Source organism: Melanaphis sacchari, unplaced genomic scaffold, assembly GCF_002803265.2.
Source record: "Melanaphis sacchari strain LSU unplaced genomic scaffold, SCAv2.0 Contig41_pilon_pilon, whole genome shotgun sequence".
NCBI classification, from domain to species: domain Eukaryota; kingdom Metazoa; phylum Arthropoda; class Insecta; order Hemiptera; family Aphididae; genus Melanaphis; species Melanaphis sacchari.
Window position 1 is genome coordinate 169,958 of NW_020271269.1, and position 17,210 is coordinate 187,167.

Sequence of the window (17,210 nt, forward strand, 5' to 3'; positions counted from 1 at the left end):
AGAGTTAATGGGAACAGAATGTTCATCAATTTGAGAGCTATAGCTGTCAATGAAATCCTCAGTTATTTTATAACAATTCATACATTCCAATGGTACATCGGTTTGAGTAAAATTGTTTTTCCCATCTACAATACCTAATGATTTTGCTAACTTAGTAACACGATTCATAAACTGTTCATGGTCTTCTAATAAATTGGTTTGAGTATATTTTGGTTTTTTAATAACACCATGTAATGCAGTTGATTGATTACTATTATCACTAGTAGAATCAGAATCATTAAAACTTTCATCGGTCGTAAAATCAGAGGAATTATCAGCTGATGAATGATCTGTTTTGTCCCTAACATCTAATGATTCAACAGATGATTGATCATAAATTGATACAGACTCATCAGAATTGTCAGAGCTTTCATTACTTATAACATCTGAATATTTATAACTTGGCGTAAAAGATGTTTGTGTGTCGTGGTCATATAATTCAGATGATGGTCGATAATATTCATTTTCAAAGTTATTAACAATACCATCATTATCAATCATAATATAAGCATCATCCATCATAGAATTAGCTTCTGATTCTTTTTCATTGTCTAATGTTAAAGTGGATGATTGATCATGATCAGTAATAGCAACATTAGAAATTTTGTTATTTATAATAACAGAACACTCTTTGCTTAGTAAACATTTTGTTTCGTCTTCATTATTTGGTATTAGACAATCATATTTTAAATTGTCATTCATTTTAACATCTCCACTATCCGAATTTTCTTTACCACCTAATATTTCTCCATCATTCGAGTCATCTTCATCGCTCATACCTTCTACATTACTTAAATTATCTATATCACTTGTATTGTCTTCACTTAGCAAACTGTGCTCAACATCAAAATTATCACCTTTTTGATAATTGAGTTCATCTCTCAAATTATCTTCATCCTGATAATCAAGTTCCATACTGGATTCCTCTTCATCCTGTAAATTGAATTCAGCATTAAAATCTTCTTTGTCTTGAAAACTTAGCTCATTGTCTAAATCATCTTCACTCTGCCAGTTAATTTCATCGCTTAAATCATCTTCATCCTTTAAATCGATTTCATTAATCAAGTCTTTATCATCCTGCAAATTAAGTTCATTGTTCAAATCTTCTTCATCTTGCAAATAGAGTTCACTGTCAAATTCTTCTTTAATCTGCAGATTGAGCTTATCACTTAAATTATCTTTACTATGCAAATGGAGTTCACTGTCAAATTCTTCTTTAATCTGCAAATTAAGTTCATTGTTCAAATCTTCTTCATCTTGCAAATGGAGTTCACTGTCAAATTCTTCTTTAATTTGCAAATTAAGTTCAATGTTCAGATTTTCTTCATCTTGCAAATGGAGTTCACTGTCAAATTCTTCTTTAATCTGCAGATTAAGTTTATCACTTAAATTATCTTTACTATGCAAATTCAGCTCATCGTTTAAATGGTCTTTTATCTGAAAAATGGGTTTATTGTTTAAATTTTCTTCAATTTGCAAATTGAGATGATCATTAAAATTTTCTTCGTCCTGTAAATTGAGTTCATCATTGAAAGTGTCATCATCTAAATACTTATAACTAGGTGAAAGTTGAGGAATTGAATTTGTATATAATTGACAATATTCAGGATAAGAATTATCAGTAATATAATCGGTGATTAATGAATGTTTCGATTTTTCATTTATAAAGTCTGTGCTTAATGAATATTTTGATTCTTCATTTGTGTTAGTAGTAATTAATAAAGGCTTTACTTCATTAATATCTAATAATGCAATTGATGATTGATTGTTACTTATAATTGTACCATCATAACTTCCATTATTGAATATATTTTCACTACTTTCTGTGTATGTTACTTCTTCTTTGACACTAACAGCACCATATGGAAAAATTGTTGAAAGATTACTATCAAAATTACCAGAATACGTATTGCTTATGACTTCAAAATGATTATTATCTGATAAATAGTTGGTCAATTCATCAGCATTAAATTCGTCATTATTTTCATCATATTCTTCTTTTATTTTCACATCTGGATATATATTATTTGGTATAAATTTAAATTCTTCTTTCAGCGGTTCAGTAGATTGATAATAACTAGTAACACAAGAATCATCAGGCATTTCACTTTTAATATCTAAATATTTATGACATGGAAAATATTTTGTTTGTTCACAGTCGTTTTGTAACCCAGAAAATAATTTATAATCTTCAATTTTAACATCAGCAGCAGTTATATTTGATGGTTGATCATAAAAAGTTGAAATATCATTATAATTTTTATAGTCCATAATATCTGGATACTCTTTTTTTATCATTACTTTAGTTTCTTCTTTGATATTTTTTATTTTATGTGGTAATTTTTGGTATATATTTCTATGGTTATGATATTTTATATGATATTTCTCATCATAATCATACATAAAATCGGAAAAATCTATAGTTATTTTAGGCCTCTTCTTTTGAATTGGATCTAGTTTCAATAATTCATTAGTAGAACTAGTAACATAATTAACAACGTGTTCAATTTTCTGAATATCTAAATATTTATTGCTTTGTAGATCTTCTTTATTACTTGGTGATTCAGTTGATAATTTACTCAAATCTTTATCATGCTCTAACATTTTGTCATTTACTTTATGATCTGTACAGGGAGTTAAACTTTTAATACATGGTTTAACATCCCAATCAAAATTACTAGAACTGGTACTAGGGTTACAACTTGTTGTTACTACATCAACATTAGGTTGATCAACATATTCAGTTGTATTTTCTTGTTTGATATTAGCTCTATTTGTTTTCAATAATCTTTCATACTCCGCTTGATCAAATTCAGTTTTTATTTCTTTTTTAACAGTTATAACTTTTTCACGCTCATTAATTTTCTTTTCAGGAGGTTTTCGAACAGTCATTTTTAGCTTTTTATTTTTATTGGTTTTTACAGGGCATAAAAAGTTAGCTAGTGAAAATTTATCAGCTTCTGACTGACTATCATCATTACTGTTGTGACGGCGATCAAAATGACTATGTATACAATCTCTTTTTACTATCATTTCACATTCATTACATGAAACTAACATTACTTTATCAAGTCGAGGGACTAAGCCAAATACAGGAACATCATCACTAGATAAAGTAACAGAGTTTTCTGATTTAACTGGATCTTTTTTCTCAGAGTCTTTATTGGAAACGCTATTCAATTTATCGTTGAATATGGACCAGGACTGATTTTGAGTTGTTTCAAAAACAGAGATTATGTCCTCTACAACTGGTTGTTGATTAGAAGAAGACGACATTGTATTCTAGACGCTTGGTCTAGCTGAAAAAAAAAATACCCAATATTTATTATTACACATTTAAGTATTAGAAAGTAATAAATTTTAACAATAGAAGTACATAATTTTTATTTTTGATTGATAGATACTAAAACATTTAATTTTTCGAAAACCCACAAACAACTGATAAGAAAATTTCTGATATAAGTATTTGTTATTTGTAAGGCAATGAAAAAGTATAAATATTATAATTAAATTAAAAATATTGTATTTAAAAAAGGTCTTAGAATATAAATTCATAGATTTAAATAAAGATATACACATATACGCATACATAACTTCATTTTTTATACATAAAATGTTACAGATAAATATGTAAGTCATACATTTATCTGTGCAAGATAAACATAACCCAAAATCAATAAAAAACAATCATTGATATGTTGTTTACTCTTAAACCACTATACAGTATACATCTTAGGACTAGAGCTTGAATTTAAATACCCAAAATATGTTTTAAAAAATAACCAAAAATGCTCTATAATATCCCTTTTCAACATAATAATGTCCTTAAAAAATGACTAATATTTTTTTTTTTATACAAGCAAGAGTAAGCGATGGTTTGATTTTTGAAATTTTTAACACTTTATCTTAACTAAACTAATAATAATCCTAAAACAAATTTCTGAGTTTAATACATAATTAATTAACATTAAACTTGAAATAAACGAAATTTTAATTTAACTTCTATTGATCAATTAGTTGCAATTTATTTGAGAATAACACTATAACCCATAATAGTTAAAGACATTATCACTAAAGTAGTGAAACTCAAATGTTAATCACCATAAATTCATTTAAGTATGTATTTGAAAAAATAAAAATGTGCCGTTATATATTTTAAATGTATTAAATAATATTGATTGATGATTATTTTTTCACAATGTAAAAAAAGGTTATTATTTCAAACTCAAAATAATGTATTACATACATTAAAATTATACAAATAAATACATGAAATACATTATATTAATGTGTTTCTAAAAAGCATACTCATCATACTAATATACTTATAGGTAAAATTCATAAAGCTACAAGTATGTCTTAAATATAAATTTGCAAAAATTATTTTATGTATAGTATAATTATTGTCAATTTAGTCATATTTGTAAACAATTAACCTTAATATTATCTTTAATTGTTTTTGTAACTTCTCAAAATAATAATAATAATAATAATAATATGAAACATTGTTAATTCTTAATTAGAAATGTATTACTAAATTTAGATTTCATGAGTTGAATGCCACTCGGGCATGGCAGAAACCTACGGGTGCCCACTAAAAAATTCTGCCAAATAGGCGTCCGAACTAATAGGCCTTTGGGTGCCTACTCCTGGACATTTGCGCCATACGCTTAATAATAATGAGTTGAATTTAAATCATATATTAGTATAATTCTGACTGCATTAAATAAAATATACTAAATCATAAACATTAGAGCTCTAGTTATCACATTTATAAATAGAACAGTTGACATTTTATATGAATGGAAATACTAAAAATCAATTAATGCAAATATAAAAACAATATTTTTTGAATTAAAATTTTTAATTTACTAATTTATACTAAATTCTTGTACAATATATTAATATAGTCAAAAAATTATTAATATGACCTAAAAAGTTTAAAAAAGGCCTTAAAAATAGCATCTATTGAATGAAATGAATTAATATTTATATTGTATTGTCCTAGAGCACTCAAAAATGTTTTTTGCATCAAAACAAAGCCCTACTAGTTAATCAGTGATATACTTGCATGGCGGGGCACGTGTCGTCTCCTTATTACTAACGTGCAATATAACAAATTTGTGTTCAAAATAACCAATTTTGTGTTGTTAGCATTAATATTAGAGTAAATATCTATTGACCTATCATCAAACTTAATAGTAAGAATCATCTGTGTTAATTATATGTAGGTTTTTATACATCTAAATTGTTAAAAAGTTATGAGTGTATAAAATATCACAATATAAAAATATTCAACTTACTTAAAATAAATATTAAACAAAGACAATGTTTTTAACTTTAAGTTTGATAATGGATTAATCAATTTTTATATTAAGGCTAAAATCATAAAATTAGTTCTGCTGAATGTTAATTTGATAAGTTATATGTCTATAAGATGGAGATAATATATGCTAGGCAGTTTTAATATTATATATACTCATAATATTACATTAAATTATATTCAAAAGAGGTATTAATTAATTTTTAAATCTGGATGAATATGTAGTATATTTGTGGATTTTAATTGTTTCAATTTCATTTTCTATTAATTAACTACTTAAATAATTTTTAATTAAAATTCTAACAAGGTATACGTAATGTTATCTGAACGATTAGGTACATAGTATACAACTACTCATACAAAGGAAAACTGATAACTTTTAATAGTAATTATAACTAGTTATTTAGCAAGTTTATATAATGGTCATAAAATAGTTTGAAATACACAGATATACATTTTCATACTATCATATAAATGTAATGTCAAAAGTATATCCAACTCAATGTAATGTATTACTATTAAAGTGTTTTTTCAGGGCATTTGTACATAATTTAAAAAGAGAATCGTTTTCGGATCTTGTGAGAGGTAAATGTAATGATAAAGGACATCAGGTAAGTAATTTCAACAGTAATTTTGAAGGTGATAGTGGAAATTATGATCAGAAAATTTAACCTATAAGGCGACTTTAAATTAATTTGATGGATAAGATTGATGCAACTCATTGCTAATAGGCACTCTGTCATTGAAAAATAATACAAAATTAGGTACATTCCATTAAATAGAAGAAAATGATATCGAAATAATACATTTTCCAAGACACAATGATTAAAATTCTTAAGCCTAATGGCTAATACAATGTCATCAGCGAGATAAACCATGAAATTTGGGACATTTGATTAATCGAGCACGTTTGTAATCATTACTTTGGTACACAATTATTGTTGACTAATGGCGTTAGAAAATTTTAAACTGAATTGTACAGACAACAGATCTCGCGATAAAAATCCAACCTCATAATATTTCCTTTGGGTCGATTGTGTTAAAAAAAAAAAAAAAAACAAAAAAACAAAAAAATAAATTTCAAAAACAAACACATCACTCGTCGCGACGAGTCATCACACCAATTCTCCAACTATTTAATTCTACCGTGGCCATGTAGTCCATCGTTTAAGACACGCCCATTATGTATCAAAAGTGTACAGTCTTCTAACCAATAGCACACATCAAGGGCGCCTAATTTACGTAAATACACGAAATCGTACACGGTGCGGGTCCAAGAAATACATATTGCGTCGCGCGACCACCGTCACACGATTCCGTGACATATTACGTACCTACGTATCGTACCATTCGTACCCATGCAATAATGTGCATCATATTTTTCAACCCCCCCCCCCCCCCCATTTAGGTAAACGCTTTTTGATTTTTGATACTCACAACGTGTGCAAATTTTTTTTCGTCGCTCTATGTATATATATATATATATATAAAAATAAATCTATTTATATATATATACACATATATACACATACGAGTGTGCCGTCCGCTTCTACATGGCGCTCGAAGACTCAGTTGTGTCTAAAACGATAGTACGACGTACGTCCGCGCACGAGAAAATTGCACGGATACTCATTGCCGTCGTACTCGTCGTTGTAGCAGTAATAGTAGTTGTTGTTGTTGTTATTCGGGGACTCGTCGTTCGTCACAGCCGTCATATTGACATGTCTGTGTGCGTTTTACAGCTTTGGAGATGGAGAGTCAGTGGCGTGAAGTGCGAAGTGAACGTGTCTGCGAGGAGATCAGCTGCGATTTTCGCGATACGTCTTTGTGATGCCAGTGTGTGCGTGCGTGCTCGTTCTGCGCAGTGCCCGTGCGGTTCGTCGGTCGGCGTGTACCGTGTGTAGTGTGTACGCGTGTGATGTGCGATGCCGATGCGTCTGGACGTGTGCCGTCGTGCCGTGTGTGCCGGACGAGCGCCGAGCGTGGTGGCGGGTGGCGACTGGTGCGCTCGCGAGCAAATCAGTGTCTACCGAGTACCGGTGCGCTCGCGAGCAAATCAGTGTATGCTGTCCGACCGCGCGAGAATAGACGCCGTGACTACCGTGAGAAGCGCTGAGCCGAACGTGTGCACTGTGCTGCTGCGGCCAGGCGGCGCCCGGGCCCCACTGCCGCTGCTGACGAGCGAGGCTGCCGCGGTCCGCGGCCCGTGGGTGGCGGCGGCCGTGGGATCGTCGGTCCCGGGACGCGCGCGGTAAACAAACGCCGTGAGGCCGCGGCGCGGTGCGACGAAAAATAAAAAAATAAAATATCGTACAAAACGTTACAAATCGATGTCGTCTACGAGTCGAACAGCCGATTTCGTCAGACGTGGTGTGTCGATTTCGTGGGTGGTGTGGGTGTGTGTGTGTGTGTCCTCGGTGTAATCTCGTGATTTTTTTTTTTTTTATTATTATTAATTTTTTAGCTGCGGGCACGGTTGTATCAACCAGAGTCGAGAAATCGTGATTCTGCAGCACCCCGTCTTTTGGGGCGGAGAATCGAATGTATTTAAAACGCGCTGGCGCGCGTTTCCGATGGCTTACAGATATAAAATACTCTTGTCCTTTCAGTCTTCGTCGACCGACGACTTTGTCAATATTGTTATTGTCGGTTGTCTATAAAGAAAAAGTTTAAAAAAAATCAAAAAAACATCGAACACATTAATATCGATTTTAAATATTATATGCTTCGGTTACCCGTGTTCGGTAGTTTGGTTGGCATTCCTGGACAGACGTGACGATAATGGGGGGAAAAACCAAAACTTCGTGGACCTTATGAAAACGAGAGCGACTTACTCGTGGTCAGATACTTATAAAATAAGTTTTTTTTGGTCGTGAGCTTTCCGAAGCTTGCACGAGTCATATGGCTGTTGACGATACTAAATAATACCAATTGCCATGGCTATATTAATATATGAGTTTAACCATGGATGTATTGGACAATATTACACCGTTGGAAATAAAAATAATAATAAGAATCTTGGATTTAAAATTAATCGTAAAACAATAAAATATATACAAATATTTAACATAATGTATAATGTATAGGTTTACTAAATGGTTTTTAGAAGTTTTCTAGTTATAATATCTTTTATTTCGCTTAAATTTATTTGTTCTGAAAATGAAAAATTTAATTTATCTGCATAGATTAAAACTTATCGATAACAATAGTTGTTACTATTTTTTTTTTTTTTTCTAAAGATGAGGTATAAATGTTTGTTAATTGTTATTATACCTTCAACTGTATGACATAAGCGTCAAGGGTACAAAAATTACATATCATCTGCGTCATAATGTGTGGGACGTAAACGCCAATCTAATATTATATATTACCTATGTTATAGGTACCCGACGTATGACACAATAGCGCCAAACATATCGTTTGATGTTTTGATTTTATAAAATTGATCTATAATATACATACAAATAAATATGATTTTAATTAATTGGTTGATTTTTTAATCCAATTTCTTTTACTTAATATTCCCTACGATTTATTTCACCATAATTCTGGTATTTCTTCCATTGTACAATTATTTCTCTTGGTACACCTCAATGTCCTCAATGACACATTACCTCTGGCCATTTCTCATAAAAATCTATATTTTTGGTCTTTAAATAAAATACACGCAACACCTTTAATAATAATAGTTTTTGTAAAATACATTTTAACGAATAACGCTTACACGAATGCTTACGAAATAGGTAGAAACAATTATATAGTTGTATAATACAAAACTGTTCACACACTGTCTATCGTAGTGACAATCTATTGTACCTAATCAGATAATAAATTGGTCGATTAAGATTAAACTTTGCAGTTTTTGAATGACATACTTAGTTCTAAATTTAAATAGCCTACGCCTACCTAAGCTACCTACTTGGCGTTTTCGTACGATACGAGTTTTTTTTTTATCTCATTTTGGCGCTTACCTACCTAAATTTTCCACTGATACTATCTATCCATTTCATTTTAAAAATTATTATTTACATTGTTATGTTTTAAATACTTATTAGTATTTATAATAATATTTTTTATACATTTAGTTATTTTACTATTTAAAAGAACCTATAAAACTGTGAAGTGTGTAGCATTATTAGTTGAAAATAATATTGAACTCAACTCAACCAGTGTAATAAACGACTTTATTTGCATTCTGTGCATAATCAATATATTAAATACTTAGGTCACAATAAATGTTGATTACATTGCTATGAGTTGTGTATGTTCAAGTTAAATTGAAAGTCATTACTAATTACTAGTGTTAAATAAGTTAATTATACATTCGATCTGAGCTACTTTACTCGTTAATCAATTAAAATTGTAATAGAATTAATTAAATTTTTAATTAGAAAAATAGATACCTATATATACTTCATATAATACAAACTATATCTTCTACTTTCAAGTCTGAAATAAAATATAACATATGTATTTCCTAATTTAAAAAATAACGTTTTCAACGTTCAGTGTAGTTCCTAATAGGTAGAAAATTAGATCTAGTTAATAATTCTTTTTTTTTTTTTTGGCGATGGGTGGTATTTAAAAATCGAGATTTCTACGAATTTTTACGTAATACCAGTTTTAGATAAACCTAATCGATTTTGTTTTTTTACCGTAACTTCTAATTCTAAAATAAATAATTATAAAGACTTGAAATACTCATCAAATATTTATACAAGTAGATATGCTTTAATTGTTTTAATATTTTGACTCTTGGTGTTATTTATGTATATTTATAACTGTTTACTTTTTTCTATTTATACAAGATTACAATTTAGTACGTAACAAAAAAAAAACAAAAAAAGAAAACATTGAACTTAAAATTAAAATTGTTTATAAGTTATTTTTACAGCACGTAAAAAAGTCATGGTTATAATTTTTTTTATGACCACGAAATTCACCAAATCATAAAAATTGTTATTTTTGAAATTTAAAATTAAAATTAATTTAATTTTGTCTCTGCTTAAGGTTTAAATATTTGTTACAAGATACAAGATTGAAGATTTCTCACGAATTCAGTTATTGGAAATTTAAGAAATAAATTCAGTTTAATCACAATAATACATTTTATGATCGATAGAATTTTTAAAAATTAATATTAATAAGCATTTAAAATTTATTTTATTTTTTTTTGAGAAATATATTGTTAAAGTCACCTTGTGGCAGCTTTTAATGGACTTCAGTTCTTAGATAATATTTTAAGAGTTCATGCCACAGATATCTATGGTTCACGAATTCTATTGAGTTAAAGAATATCCATTATCTTATTCTTTATCTCGTCGTGTGGTTCAAAATCATTATTTATCTGTTATTATTATTATTATCATAGTCTGTGGTCTGTTGCCTTGTTATTAATAGTGATTAGTGATTATATGTGGTGATAATAAAACGATATAAATACAATATGTAATAATTGAAAATGTATCAGAAATGAGTAATGAGTAATGACTTCAATTATGATGATCATCTCCGTCACTCTGTCCACTTACTAATACAAGTACTTAGTCATTCAATAAATTTTAACATTTAGAATAATTAATTTTAATTTTGACCAGATTAAAGTTACAAATTTGTGATTTAGTGTTTTAAGAAATTTAAATTTATAACTATTTGATAAATATAAAACCCCCTTAAATGCTTAAATATGTTTTTGGACAATAAAAATATAATATTGCTGTCAACTGGATCTTTTAATCCACCAACAAATATGCATTTGCGAATGTTTGGTAAAATATGTTATTATTTGTTTTGTAGAAACCATTAATATAATATTTTTCGTATGGTGTTGTTTAGAAATAGCTCGAGATCACTTAAATCGTTTGGGACTTACAATTTGTGGCGGTTTGATATCACCTACTCACGATTCGTACAAAAAAAAAAGTCTAGCACCGTCATTACATAGATGTGCAATGATTGAGCAAGCTCTTGTTGCACTACCTTGGGTGAAGTTGTCTGATTGGGAAGTAAAACAAAATGGTTGGACAAGAACGAGACAAGTACTACAATATCACCAGGTTAATATTTACTCATATATTTATGTTTATGAATTTTGATTTATCTCTTTTAATAATATTACAGAATCATCTCAATATGATCATTACTTCTAGACTAAATGATTCAATTAAAGTTGATACTTCATTATTACCAGTCCAATTTATTGAAAATCTTAATGTCAATAATTCTAACCAAGATACTGTGAATGTGAGACTTTTGTGTGGTGCTGATTTATTGGAGTCTTTTGCTGTTCCAGGCCTATGGAATGAAGATGATGTAAATATATTATTTATAAAGTCATTAGTACTGATATAATATGTACCACATATTAAAGAATTTAATTTGTATATTTATAAAAAATATTTTATTTTAAAACATAACAATAATAATGAATAAAATATTATTGTCTATAGATAGAAGCTATTGTTCGAGATTATGGTCTGGTTGTCGTTAGTCGATCGGGATCCAATCCTCATAAATTTATTTATGAATCTAATATTCTAACAAAATATATGGTAATCTAAGAAATTAATGTCCAAGCATTTCTTTATAAATATTTTTTTATATGAATAAATTAACTATTTTAGGCAAACATTATTGTTGTAACTGAATGGATAACAAATGAAGTTAGCTCAACAAAAGTACGTAGAGCATTATCTCGTAATGAAAGTGTAAAATTTCTTATTAGCGAATTGGTTGAATCTTACATCAAAGAACATGGTCTTTATGAATCTTTAAACCAGTAAGTAATACCAAAACTATATATTATACAAGGTGATTCTTTTTAATATTTGTTTAACATTAATTTTTGTTATTATTTGCTGCTAATTGATGAACAAAAACAGTAAGTACTCGAATAATGATAAATTCGATATAAACTTGAAAAGTACTTTTTTGTCATCCTCTCCTAGCGATAAAACTCTTAAAACACATCAAAAAGATGACAAAAAACTTAATATTGATGAACCTGATAATCTACAGTGTACTGAAAAAAGAGTTAATAATTATAAAAACTCTAAGGTAAGAAATGTTGTTGAAAGTAATGAAAACTGCTCTAAGGTTGCCATTTTAGTATCTGAAAATGGTATTATTGAAGTTATAAGTGATATGGAAACTATGGTTTGACATTAAATTTCCTATGTTTAGAAATTATGTGCCAAGTTTACTTATTTTTTGTAGTTATATTGTGATTTTATTGTTAATAATTGATTTTTGTTTATTCTTCCATTAATACTGTGATTTTAGTTTTAATTATCTGACAAAATATTACCAAATGTATTAAATTATTTAAAAAATTAAAAATGTCATAGATTAATTATAGGTAAACTTATTTTACTTTTAAGTGTGATAAATGATTATATAATTTTATTATTCAATCCTTATATAATATTATAAACTGACTTTTAGTTTATGTTAAATTAAATCTTATCTGACTAACGTATTATTTAATAATCAAATGTTAATCAGGTATTTTAACAAAATTTTAGATAGCATTAAATTTATCAATAATTTATCAAGTTTAGAATTAGTAAAATAGATACTTAGAGCTTGATAATAATGATAACTATCCAAAAGAGTAGCTATAAATAAAACAAATATAATTTTAAATCAATATATATATATATCATGTTTCAGAATTTTAAATTAGGTTAAATGTAGTATAATAAATGTAATTACTCGTGTGTTCAACAATTTTAAATGCAAAAAAAAAAAAATTATCGAATATTCCAAGTAATGAAATTTGACTATCACTTTAAATATTCATCGTACATTGTCAATTTTATATACAATAATTATGTAGTATAGTATAATTCATATTTGTCAATTATAAATTAATTTTTACTTTTATTTTGAACCATTAAATATTAACGCTTTGTTTTATAGAACTATAGAATTCCAGTAATTTAAGCATCAACCCCATAACAGTTTCAATTTTTTATTTTTAAATATAATTTTAATAATTTTAACTCTTTTTTTTCAGTCATTCAAGTAAAAATAGTACAATGTTAACTAATATTATGGTTTTTATTTTTCGTTGTTGTCTGGTTTGAGATACTGAATTATATATTTTTAAATAAATATTTACATCTGTAAATACTAAATCTACTTTTAAAGTTAAAATTCTTATTTAAAAATATATTTTCTAGAATGTCTGTAATATGAATTTTAGTAAAGTTTCTATTTTTATTTTATAAAAATGGAGAAAATAATTATAACAACTTAAAAATAATAAAATTAAAGTAGACTGAGAAAATGAGTAAAAATGTTAAAAATCTCTCAAATTGAAACAGAAAAATACTCAATTTAAAGGGTGAATGTATAAATATAATTTTTGTTTTTAAAATCATGTTTGTCATATTTTAAATGATGTGTACAAAATAATTATACTAATTTCGGTGTAGTTGAAAGTATATAATATATTATCTAGTAATTCATCATAATATTTATATTATGTTTGATTATATTATATTTAATTAGGTACTAGGTAATATTTATTTAGTTATACTAAAGATCATATTCTAATTTTTGTATATTATAGATGACAACATTTTTTTTTTTAAATTTATAGTTTGAGATATGTATAAGTTTTTATATGCCTTGTTGGTATTAAAAATGCATTATTTATTATTTTGAACTTTATTTATCTATTAATCTCTTTTTTTTTATCATTATTTATAAAAATTGATATTAAATCTTAAAACAAAATAGAAAATTTTGTCAATATTGAAATATATTTTTATTTAGTATAATTTTAATATATTACTTTATACGGTTCTTAGATTTTAGACAAGAATGTAACTAGTAGGTATATATTAGATTTCACCCAATAAAAATATATTATTTTTACATTTAAATTTTCTAAGAAAACTTAAAAATAATTTTATAAATTTTTTTGCTTTCTCAAAAATAACATTCTTGTTCTTAGTTATGAATGTTATGATTTAATACATTTGTAAGAAAAATATTTGTATTAATATAATAATTTTAGACATAGATAGCATTTATCAATTGAAACAAATAAAATTGTTATGAAGTTATTATTTTTCATGTTTTTAATATATTTTGAGATTTATAGGAAGCATAATTATGAAAGTTTTAAATAAGGTAGAATGGTTATGACTTATGCATTAAGCTGTATTTGGTTATTTTTTAATAAAATAATTTGGTATGTAATTATATAAACTATTTAAATGTAGGGAATATTTCTAAAAATGATTGTATTAATCATTAAAAAATAAAAAATACTGGTATCTAATGAATTAAATATTTGTGTGTTTTAATTTATTAATAATATTAATAGTCAATCTATGAAAAAAATTTGAATAATTTTATAGTATAGTTTGATAGAATTTCTATTGTCAGTAAAATTGGAAATTATAGAAATTATTATTTTATTTTTAAAATTTTTTAAAAACTAATCTAATGCATGATATTTTATTTCTATTGTAAATAATCATTAATCAATCACGCCTAATATTTTCACTGCATGTTATTTTCAGCAAATGTAAATACATTTGATAATTCTTTCTAATTCTTATTTAGTTTTTGCTTAATTCATTATGTTATATTGTCTTTGTTTTTACATACTACTACTATTAAACTAACTATTTAATGTTTGCTATGACAATAGCTACAATAGTCTTGTAGGTGTAAGTTTTGAAATTGATTTTGTAACTTAGTATTCATGAAATATATTTGCTTTAAATTTCATAAATTGTTTTTCGAAAAAACCAATATGCAGATTAATGTTTTAAGACTTTTTAAAGTTAGAATATTTAAAATTTAATCAGATATATTAATAATAATGTTTATATATTAAAGCATTAAGTCAATATAAATTATTATATTTAAAATAAATTAAATTATGCAATGTATATGAATATATTATATTATAAATTTATAAACATTGAAAATAGAATTTGGTAGGCCAAAGTTAATGTTGTATTTTGTTCATGTTTTAGTATAATATTTTAATTTCATTGTAGGTTATTTAGGATTTATGTAAAAGCTATATTTAAATATCATGATTTACTCAAAATTATCACTCACGGATATAACTGGTGAAATAAAAATAAAACTTTCTTTATAGTTATAAATAGATTAAATTTTCAGTTAATGGATTTTGATTAAAGTTATTTAAAAACTTTACAGAATACTTATTGCCAGAAAAAAAGATTTTTAAAATAAAATGGTAAAACTATTGCATTCATTTTTATCCAGACTAAAATTGAATAAATGAAATACTTATTAACCATTTTTAGTTTAAAGTATACTTCCAGGAGAGCTGTTAAACTTTCAAAATATGCGATAATTTTAATTAACACACACTTTATACAATATGTCACCAATTATACTTTACACTCAGATCTATGCACATAAATAACCTCTCTTAAGCAACATTTATTCTTTATAAATGTTATGATTCTTCTTAATGAACCATCAATGTCTTTAGTAGAGACTTAAGTACTCAGACTAAGTAGTTGGCCTATGGTGTAGAGATTTTTAAATTAATATTAATTAGTTTTACATTTTTAAAAAAGTGTGATTGCTGGATGACTATTTATTCTATTCTATATCAAGTGAAACTTGTAGCAACAACTTTTAGAATATATGCTTATTTTTAAAACTTAGATATTTATAGTTTGAGTATACCTATAAGACATAAAAACTTATTATTTCTTTTACTTTTAATTTATTATTTCTAGTGTTTTTTTTCTTTAAGTTAAACAATAATTAGTAAGTAAGTAATAGTTATAATTTTTAAGCATGTCATTATTTGTTTCAGGTGAAAAGAAAGAGAAAACGCTATCAGTAAATCAGATACTCTGTTTAGAAATGTAGTAGTAAATCAATTGTTTTGTTGTTGACTCATTTTTTTTTTATTAACTTAAATTTAAAATAGTTGCATGAATATTAATTCCATGATTTTGCCTGTTTCTATTAGTGTTATGATGTATGAGTAGGAATGGTGGTTAAAATGTTTTTTTATATGTACTTACATTATTTATTTTTTTTATTCAATTATTTTCAGTGTGTTATATTTTATTATTTTATATATATATATTATGATATACTTGTTCTGTTTATTTTATTTTATTGTATCTTACCTTAAAAATGTAAGTATGTTTCTATTATAATTTGTAGGTTTTCCTAAATAACTAATTAGTGTATTATAGTAATATAATTATTTTTTAAACTGTTCTTTATTATTACTAAAAAATAAAAATATAAAATTTTCAATTATAAACTGACATTTATGTTTTTAAAACTAACATATAAATAAGATATTTAATCAAGTAGGTATATTAAAATAAACACAGGATATTAGAAATTATTTTATAAAAGTAAAAATCAAAAACTTCAATGAAACAAGAATGTATATAAAAGAAGTATTTAAAAATTGAAAATGAAAAATGGGAGTCCTCATTTATAATTCATTCTTGTTTGGCAAGGAGAAATCCTAAACTAATATGGGAAAACAATTTACTACTTGCGAAGTAGTATAGTACTATAGTACCTGTTTTTTTCAAAATAATGATTCTATGAAAAATATATAGGGCCTATCTAAATACTTTAATAATTTTAAGCACGATCTCAGGGATATAAATTTTTATTTCTACCTTCCTAAAAGAAATACTTACATAACACTATATTTTTTAAGTAGGTAGGTATCTTTAGGTAACTTACTATGATATTATGTTTTACCTTTAAGTTTTTAGTTTAATGTATATGTATTATTTAACACATTTATCAGAAAATAAGATTAAAGAAATGGAATTTAAAAAAAAATGTAAAATGTAAGCATTGTCAA

General features: G+C 26.3%; 3 protein-coding genes across 6 annotated transcripts in view; 1 reads left to right on the top strand and 2 right to left on the bottom strand.

Annotated features, from left to right (window-relative positions):
* Positions 1 to 6,838, bottom strand: part of LOC112597474 (protein PFC0760c-like) — an 8,879-nt gene extending 2,041 nt beyond the window's left edge. Inside the window, exons 1-2 of one of the 2 annotated variants that reach the window (XM_025343537.1) lie at positions 6,800 to 6,838; positions 1,296 to 3,338 (exon numbers count right to left, since the gene is read on the bottom strand). In XM_025343537.1, the coding sequence (XP_025199322.1) occupies positions 1,296 to 3,315 (2,020 nt within the window). In that variant the 5' untranslated portion in view covers positions 3,316 to 3,338; positions 6,800 to 6,838. Of the gene's footprint in view, positions 1 to 1,151; positions 3,339 to 6,799 lie in introns of both variants that reach the window. The other variant, XM_025343536.1, reaches the window with a different exon arrangement.
* A 209-nt stretch (positions 6,839 to 7,047) lies between these two features.
* Positions 7,048 to 8,692, bottom strand: LOC112597453. Its single transcript, XM_025343510.1, has 3 exons — positions 8,636 to 8,692; positions 7,418 to 8,016; positions 7,048 to 7,380 (listed from the first exon to the last, which is right to left on the bottom strand). The coding sequence occupies exons 1-3, from the start codon at positions 8,690 to 8,692 to the stop codon at positions 7,074 to 7,076; spliced, it is 963 nt and encodes a 320-aa protein (XP_025199295.1). The 3' UTR covers positions 7,048 to 7,073.
* Positions 8,693 to 10,528: 1,836 nt separating this feature from the next.
* LOC112597448 (nicotinamide/nicotinic acid mononucleotide adenylyltransferase 1) lies at positions 10,529 to 16,430 on the top strand. Of its 3 annotated transcripts, XM_025343500.1 has the most exons (7): positions 10,531 to 11,130; positions 11,198 to 11,418; positions 11,483 to 11,674; positions 11,812 to 11,913; positions 11,986 to 12,140; positions 12,244 to 12,418; positions 16,185 to 16,430. In XM_025343500.1, exons 1-7 carry the CDS (start codon positions 11,049 to 11,051, stop codon positions 16,212 to 16,214), a joined length of 957 nt encoding a protein of 318 aa, XP_025199285.1. In that variant the 5' UTR covers positions 10,531 to 11,048; the 3' UTR covers positions 16,215 to 16,430. The 3 variants fall into 3 exon arrangements, with proteins under 3 accessions (XP_025199283.1, XP_025199285.1, XP_025199286.1); XM_025343498.1 differs by lacking the exon at positions 16,185 to 16,430 and having other exon boundaries at positions 10,529 to 11,130; positions 12,244 to 12,584; XM_025343501.1 differs by lacking the exon at positions 12,244 to 12,418 and having other exon boundaries at positions 10,538 to 11,130.
* The last annotated feature ends 780 nt before the right edge of the window (positions 16,431 to 17,210 follow it).